Genomic DNA, 8,720 nt, shown 5'->3' with positions numbered 1-8,720 from the left:
ATGTGAGATGAAAAATCGAACTCACGATCTTTTAGTTGAAGATATTTGACGATTACTAGTTGGAGATATTTAACAATTACCATTAAGTTATGCTTATGATTCTTATAATGCAATGGAGATGTGTAAAGTTGGTTTTGTCTAAAAACTAATGATGAATTGATATATTAATTTAAGAAAAATTAAACAACCATTCAATAAAATTTTGTCCTAATCTAATTAACTATCTATTGTTTTTCTTTAAATTTTATCGTCTAAAAATAGAATCGACGGATGAATATGATCTAATTGATGAAATCAATTAAATTCATCGATTTCATCCCGTCAAACTAGAAATTATTAATTAAATGAAAACTAATACAAAAAATAGGGAAGAAGTGGGCATTTTATTAAACAAAAAGAGGCAAAATTGATAGAACTAGATTTTTATTAATACTTTTATCACATATTATATAACAAAAAAAGTTTGCAAATAAAATAGTTATAAAGATACTTTTCTTTATTTTTAATTCCACATCGATTTATTTACAAAAAAAGAAAAAGAAAAAAAAAGGTGCATAAGATGAGGAAGTGGGGCCCGCGCCGAAGTATGCGTGGCAGTATGTAGTGTAAATTTCTGGTAAAATCTCGCAAACTCTAGCTCCTTCCAGATGTCTCCATTTGCATATCATAAGAACACCATGCCGCCTCCTTCTCTCTCCATTCTTGTTCAATTCGTCTGCGAAAACATTCTTGATCAACGCTTCCTTAATTCTCAATCGAATTTCTCTTCTTTGACGACGAAGAGAACGTTTGAAGTATACCACAAGGGTTTTGTGCAACTGCTACTGCGTTCTTTTTGATCTGAAGGTATGGTGATCGAATTCCTTTGATTCAATGCGATTGTTCTTGGTCTTGTTTGTTCTTCTATTTGATGTTAATAGTTTCTCTTTTCTTTTCTTGTTGTTTTTTTTTTCTTTTCAGATTTCTTGCGGATATGAATCCTGACAAATTCACCCACAAGACCAATGAGGCACTCGCCGGGGCTCACGAGCTGGCTTTGAATTCCGGCCATGCCCAGTTGACACCACTTCATCTTGCGGTTGCTTTGATTTCTGATCGGAGTGGAATATTGAGCCAAGCGATTTCGAGTTCCGGTGGCGACAATGCCCATAAAGAAGTGGAGACGGTTTTCAATCGGGCATTGAAGAAGCTCCCATCTCAATCCCCTGCACCCGACGAAGTTCCGGCGAGTACAACTCTGATCAAGGTAATTCGGAGAGCACAAGCTGCGCAGAAATCGCGAGGGGACACGCATTTAGCCGTCGATCAATTGGTTCTTGGTCTTCTCGAGGATTCCCAGATTGGGGATTTGCTTAAAGAAGCCGGTGTCACCACTGCGAAAGTTAAGTCCGAGGTCGAGAAACTCCGTGGAAAAGAGGGGAGGAAAGTGGAGAGTGCATCTGGAGATACAACATTTCAGGCCCTCAAAACATACGGGCGAGACCTGGTAGAGCAAGCGGGGAAGCTCGACCCAGTTATTGGTCGGGATGAAGAAATTCGCAGGGTGGTGAGGATTTTATCTAGAAGAACCAAGAACAACCCAGTTCTAATCGGAGAGCCTGGTGTTGGTAAAACTGCAGTGGTGGAAGGATTAGCTCAAAGAATCGTGAGGGGAGACGTCCCAAGTAATCTTGCTGATGTGAGACTCATAGCTTTGGATATGGGTGCACTGGTAGCAGGGGCAAAGTACAGGGGAGAATTTGAAGAGAGATTGAAGGCTGTTTTGAAGGAAGTTGAAGATGCAGAAGGGAAGGTCATATTATTCATCGATGAGATTCATCTTGTTCTTGGTGCTGGTAGAACAGAAGGGTCTATGGATGCTGCCAATCTTTTCAAGCCTATGCTGGCTAGAGGGCAGCTTCGTTGCATTGGGGCAACTACCCTTGAAGAGTATAGGAAATATGTGGAGAAGGATGCGGCCTTTGAGAGAAGGTTTCAACAGGTTTATGTGGCTGAACCTAGTGTGCCTGATACAATCAGCATCCTCCGAGGACTGAAAGAGAGATATGAAGGCCACCATGGTGTTAGGATACAAGATCGAGCTCTTGTCGTTGCGGCCCAGCTTTCGAGTCGATATATCACAGGTATGTATCTGTTTCCTTTCAGCTCATATCAATCTCTTGGAGCTTTTTATAATGATCATGAAGATATTGATGTTGGGGTTTGGTTTACATTGTACAGGGCGGCACCTTCCTGATAAGGCAATTGATTTAGTTGATGAAGCTTGTGCAAATGTGAGGGTCCAACTTGATAGTCAGCCTGAAGAAATTGACAACTTGGAGAGGAAGCGAATGCAGCTTGAAGTTGAACTTCATGCTCTTGAAAAGGAGAAGGACAAAGCTAGTAAAGCTCGTCTTGTTGAAGTGAGTATTCCTTTTACAGATTGATTTCTTTGATTACTTTTGTAGTGGGGTATGCGATGCAGTTTCTGACATTTTATTTGCTTTGCTCCAGGTGAGGAGAGAGCTTGATGATTTGAGGGATAAGCTTCAACCTTTATTGATGAAATATAGAAAGGAGAAAGAAAGGGTTGATGAAATTAGAAGACTCAAGCAGAGGAGGGAGGAACTACAGATAGCCCTGCAAGAGGCTGAAAGAAGATATGATTTAGCAAGAGCTGCTGATTTGCGATATGGAGCAATCCAGGAAGTAGAATCTGCAATTGCACGGATTGAAGGGAACACTGATGAGAATCTAATGTTAACTGAAACCGTTGGACCAGAACAAGTAGCCGAGGTCGTGAGCCGCTGGACCGGAATACCGGTCACGAGGCTTGGCCAGAATGAGAAAGAGAGGCTGGTGGGGCTTGCTGAGAGACTGCACAAGAGAGTTGTGGGGCAGAACCAAGCAGTTGATGCTGTTGCCGAGGCAGTTTTACGATCAAGAGCTGGACTGGGAAGGCCACAGCAGCCAACTGGGTCTTTCCTGTTTCTTGGTCCAACTGGTGTTGGAAAAACTGAGCTTGCCAAGGCGCTTGCTGAACAACTTTTTGACGACGAAAATCTCCTGGTGAGAATTGACATGTCTGAATATATGGAACAACACTCAGTTTCACGGCTCATTGGTGCTCCTCCTGGGTAAGTATCCTTCACCACATAGAGCCAATTGTTGGTATTTTCTTGGCTTTCAAGAACAAAATCTCACTGGGGTCTTGTGGTTTCTTTCAGGTACGTTGGCCATGAGGAAGGAGGGCAACTCACAGAGGCTGTAAGGCGGAGGCCATACAGCGTTGTGCTGTTTGATGAAGTGGAGAAAGCTCACATATCTGTCTTCAACACTCTTCTCCAAGTTTTAGACGATGGAAGACTGACCGATGGCCAAGGCCGGACTGTGGATTTCAGAAACACAGTCATTATTATGACCTCTAACCTTGGAGCTGAGCATCTCCTTTCTGGGTTGATGGGCAAGTGCACAATGCAAGTTGCTCGTGATCGAGTTATGCAAGAGGTACCAAAAACAAAACAAGTTCTGTTTTCTGTGTTCACAATTCTTCATTTATTCATTACAAAATAAGCTCATTCCTGCATAATTTGACAGGTGAGAAAGCACTTTAGGCCAGAGCTGCTTAATCGGCTAGATGAAATTGTAGTATTCGATCCTCTCTCGCACGAGCAACTGAGGAAAGTTGCCAGACTGCAAATGAAAGACGTCGCAGCCCGCCTGGCCGAGCGGGGCGTTGCCCTGGCCGTGACTGATGCTGCTCTCGATTATGTCTTGGCAGAGAGCTACGATCCAGTAAGTATTGATCAAGAAAACGAACAAGCAGCTTCATCTTGTCTCAACAAAAATGCTAACTCCACGTTCCATTTGTTTCGATTCTTTCCAGGTTTATGGTGCCAGACCCATAAGAAGATGGCTAGAGAGAAAGGTGGTGACGGAGCTATCCAGAATGCTGATCAGAGAAGAAATCGACGAGAACTCAACTGTGTTCATCGACGCAGGGGCGGACGGGGAGAGCTTGTCATATAGGGTAGAGAAGAATGGGGGGTTTGTAGATGCAACCACTGGTAAGAAATCTGATGTTTTGATTCAAATCAACAATGTTCCAAAAAGCGATGCTGCTCAGAATGTGAAGAAGATGAGGATCGAAGAAATCGATGAAGATGAGATGGAAGAATAAAGGGGACATCAAATTTGTTAAGATGTTCGTTCTTTTGAGTGAATTTTCAAGAGGTTTTTTGAGTGTTTCTGAATTTGAATTTTTGTGTTCTTGATAACAATATCCCAACAAAAAATGTAACTAGTTTCACTGTGAAGTTGTTCCAAGTAAATAAAAGTTTTCCTTTTCTTCCCTTTTCCTTTTGTTATATTAACAGTTTGGTCCTTGATTGATGCACAAAGTGGGGAAAAGTCTGATTTTTTATTCAATTTTTCTAATGGAATGTCCGTCAAAAGCCTGAAGTTAGAATCCCAAATATGATCACGAAGATTTGATAAATATAATTAAAATGAATATTAACGATAAATTCCGGGCTAAATTAAGTATTAAAATTTTTTTTTTTGATCTTCGTTTTTTTCAAGAATTTCGGTAAATTATTTTTTATATAGTAATGTTTCTTTCATTAAGTGGTAGTTTCGTTTCTTCTATATTATTTCTTTTTAATTAAAAAAAACTGCGATTTATTATGATCACGAAAAACAGTAACAAAATAATAAAATATGATTTATATTAAGAAAAATAAAAATTAAGCATGCTATATTTATATTTAGTAGAAAAAAAATGAAAAGTTAGTGATTTTTTAGAGTACATTGGGAGAATGACATAAATACGACGTCGCTTAGTCAAACGTTTGTCGTTTGCAATTTTGATAGGGATAGCCGGAAGCATGGATTAGTTATTGCTGCAGTCGTTTTCCATTGGATTACAGCGCGCAGATTTCAACGACTTCTAATTGCGGGATCGCCTTGTTTGTTTGCAATTTTGATTATTTGCTTCAACTTCAACAACTCTTTCTCGATTGCCAACAATTAATGCTTCATTCTTTTGTGGATGGAATGGAAATTGGAATGATCCCAGTTCACTAAATTAGGGGCACTTTCCTAATTTCTCTGCTCCGTGTTCGTGAAATGGGGACGATTCTCCAACCAGTTTACAGTGCCTCAGACCCTTTGGCGCCAATTGAGAGTCTCTCTTCCCGGGCCAATGGACACACTGCCGGATGCCATGGAATGTCGTATACTGTTCTCTTGGTTGTGCCGTCGGCTTTGTTCGCGATCTATTTGGCGATCAGCGCTGTCAAGAACATGAAGAAGCTTTTTCTTGGTCGGTCGTTTATAATGATTTCGTATTATGCCCTTCTCTGGATCACTACCGTCCTCAATCTTGCTTGGTGCTCTCTTCAGGTGAGTTTCTTTGGATGTTTTTCTCTTTCTTCGATATCCAGCAAGTGTGGGGGTGTGGAGGACTTCAAAGAACTGTATTTTGCCTTCAATTAATGAGCTATCTAGTGTTATTACTGGGTTATCTGTTTACTGGTTAAAAATGCATCTACTTCTTCTTTTCTTAAATTATTTTTATTGCTGCGAAGTAATGTGGAATTTCCTTCATAAGAAATTAGGGGCTGTTTGAGAACTCTGTGGAGAAGGAGTTCTCAAATTTAATAATCTAGGAAGATTGGTTTTTGAAACTTGTGTTCTCTTGGTTTCTAGATGGCATGATTTCTTAGAATATTTTGAGTTGTTCTCCTCCCCAAGACCAAGGTTTTAGGAAAGTGATAGAACAAAAATCCTCTCTCGACAAGCTAGCCCAAATAGCTTTTGAAGTCAACAGAAAATAGAAAGCTATTCGTAGCTCCCAAAGAGCCCTAGGACTCCTATTGATCATCACAAAGAGGAAACGACCCTATACAAGGTGTATATAGTAGGAAAAAGAAAAAATAACTTCTCCAATTGACTAGGAAGGCTACAAAATAATTTCCTCGGGCTGGAACCACTGCCAAGCCTTCTCAACAACTTGAAAATTCCTTTTTAATTTATTCCTAAATGAGAGTTCAGTTGCATCCAACCAGAAAACTTGGTCTTCTTCTTACAACTTTGTTGACGCCATGGAGACAAGTATAGGCCTACTTACACCTGAGGGTAGACAAAGCCATCTTAATCAATCCCAGTAGCCTCCATCAAATATTAAGGATGGATGGTGGCACTTTAAGAAGAGATAACCTGCAGTTACTACATTTTGTTTTATTTTGCATTGAACGTACCAATTAGGCCGCTGGTGCGTAAGAGAGTTTTAACATAGGTGCTTATCCTTCATTCATCATCATGAAAGTATTTTTCGATGTAAAGACAAAATAATCTTTAGAAACTAGACACTTACTGCTTCTAACACTTCTTTTATGGGACAAAGCTGAGCTGTCTTGAATCTGAATCGACCCCATATTTTCAGGCTTGGAACTTCCATATGTTCTGAGGTTCACGAGACTGGTGATTACACCAAGTATAGCATGAACCGGTTATCCACATTAGAATTTGACATACTGTTTACCCAAGCCATAATATATTATATATTTTATTGTGATGTATTATACTGCAGTTCTAATTTTGCATACCTTTACCGTTAGTAATTTGATGGACATGCATTTCGTTAATTTGTGCTGTTTTAATTCTTTGTAAACCAGGCATGGGAATGCTCTCCTGGGAAGGAGGTTGCTTGGAATCTCTTGTCTTTGTTCACATCATCTGGAATGTTGTTTCTGGAAATTAGTCTGGTAGCTTTCTTACTCAAACAAAATTATTCTGGTGGGATGGAAGCATTGTTGCATAATTTTATCACCTCGGCAATTCTAGTTGGTGTTGATGTTCTTCTTAAGGTAATATATCAATGTACTTTGAGATTTGTGTCTGTGCCAAGGTCAATATCTGCAAGTTTATGACTGAGATCTCAGTTACTGGGCATTTTTTGAACAGTTATTTGTGGTTGATTTATTGTTTCATTTGTAGTTATTTGACATTTTCGATTGTATTTTCTTGATTACGACTTTGTGTGGTTATGGTTCTTATTTGAGTTTAACAATTAATCAATTATGGAGTGGGGATCGAACCATCGACCTATCAGATGAATATATGGATTATGTGCTTCGCTTCTACTTTCTCCTTTGTTTTGTAATTGCAATTTTGCTTTATTGCTACCAACTGGAGTGGTTTTATGCGGACCCAATGATTTTCTTGTAGCTCTTTTTGTACAAAACGAAACAATTTTTCTTTTACCAACGGGAGTGGTTTAATGTGGTCTCCATGATTTTTTTAGCTCTTTTTGTACCTCTCATATTTTCGATAAGTTCTGTTTTCGTTTTGTTTTTGTTTTTTGTTCGTCTGTTGTCAATGTTCAATAAGAAGTGTTCTGTGATTATTCACTCTTCTTGAATCCTGATATGGTAATTGAAATTTACATATCTACCTATAAACTACTGTTCAGGTCATATACGTGTTTGGGTTTGGCATCCCACTGTTCATTGGGGTTGGCAGTTTACACTGGTCAAAGTGGGGCGTCTGGACCATCCATGAGTTATTGCTAACTGCAGCATATGGATTCATATTGTTTGTACATTTCTCAAAATGGAGAGATAAGCTACCACGTTAGCACAAATCCTTCTCTCAGTCTGTTATATTCGCCGATTTTCATTACATTAACAGGAATTTCTGTTGCCATTTTGTTGTGGTTACAGCCAAACCAGCATTCTATAATTACATTGCTGTGTTGTTTGTTGTTAGTACTCTTTCATTTTTCGCCAGTGGGCTCGCAGCGTTTGGAGTAGGGTTTGGAATCTGGTAATTCTACCTTCATATGGCGAGTTACTGTCCAGGTTTCCAGTAAGTTGAATCTCTGCACAACTTACACAGATAGTTCCTTATGCTGTAGGTTATACAATTTCACGGTCATCAGCTACCATTCTATGTATCTTCCTTTCCTGTATGTGACGTTTCTGGCAGATTTTTTCCAGGTGAAATCCTATTTGTGCATATTGGATAATTGATCCATCATCTATAATTCATTCTTACCATATTGGATATTTAGGATTAAGAATTTGCTTTATTTTCAGGAGGAAGACTTCCTTTTGGAGAACGCGTATTATTCAGAAATGAGAGATGCAGGATTCTTTGATGCAGAATGGGAGTAACCTCTTCAAGAACCTATATTTTGTATGCTTGTATGGTTGATGGTTGTATACGATGTATATAAAACATAAATAGAAATCTTTAATTTGCAATGAAAAATGATTCTATATTCTGAATTCAATCAATTGTTGCCATGGTTTACCTGTGATTTTCTGTACCCATTACATCAGGTATAGTGTGTTTAGCTGATTTTGACTTTTGAAGAAATACCTGAGATGATGATCAAAAAAAGTTATTTTAAAGTAATTGACATCCTTATAGTTTAAGGACCTAAGAGAGATTATTCATGAAAAAGTACCAAAGAAGTGTTTAAATTTGAAAGTATATCAAACCCATCCGAGTCTATAACATTGGCACTTACAAAGTGTTCTAATAATATTGAGGCTTAATAAAAAGGCTTTTGGGACGTTTGGAACTTTTTGGATACTGTCCAATAATATTGAGGGTGTGAAAACTTGATAACTTAAAATTCTCTGTCATCTAGAATCGACTTTTGGAGTGAGTAAAACTGTTCTAGAGATAAATAAAAGTAGATGATGAGTATGTCTCATTTACCTCAATTGAAA

The 8,720-nt window shown here is 38.8% G+C and overlaps 2 protein-coding genes across 2 annotated transcripts; both read left to right on the top strand.

Annotated features, from left to right (window-relative positions):
* Positions 1–647: 647 nt before the first annotated feature.
* On the top strand, positions 648–4,332 carry LOC111008825 (chaperone protein ClpB1). The gene is made up of 7 exons (XM_022281653.2): positions 648–846; positions 961–2,123; positions 2,221–2,402; positions 2,494–3,116; positions 3,207–3,486; positions 3,577–3,774; positions 3,866–4,332. The coding sequence occupies exons 2-7, from the start codon at positions 974–976 to the stop codon at positions 4,157–4,159; spliced, it is 2,727 nt and encodes a 908-aa protein (XP_022137345.1). The 5' UTR covers positions 648–846; positions 961–973; the 3' UTR covers positions 4,160–4,332.
* Positions 4,333–4,838: 506 nt separating this feature from the next.
* On the top strand, positions 4,839–8,275 carry LOC111008612 (protein CANDIDATE G PROTEIN-COUPLED RECEPTOR 2). Its single transcript, XM_022281359.2, has 6 exons — positions 4,839–5,382; positions 6,657–6,848; positions 7,454–7,613; positions 7,704–7,806; positions 7,898–7,979; positions 8,079–8,275. The coding sequence occupies exons 1-6, from the start codon at positions 5,107–5,109 to the stop codon at positions 8,154–8,156; spliced, it is 891 nt and encodes a 296-aa protein (XP_022137051.1). The 5' UTR covers positions 4,839–5,106; the 3' UTR covers positions 8,157–8,275.
* Positions 8,276–8,720: the final 445 nt, after the last annotated feature.

The sequence above is a fragment of the Momordica charantia genome (assembly GCF_013281855.1).
Source record: "Momordica charantia cultivar OHB3-1 chromosome 3 unlocalized genomic scaffold, Mcharantia_2.0 BLBB01000003.1, whole genome shotgun sequence".
NCBI classification, from domain to species: domain Eukaryota; kingdom Viridiplantae; phylum Streptophyta; class Magnoliopsida; order Cucurbitales; family Cucurbitaceae; genus Momordica; species Momordica charantia.
Note: the sequence above shows the minus strand (reverse complement) of the source record. Positions and strands in the feature narration are given on the sequence as shown.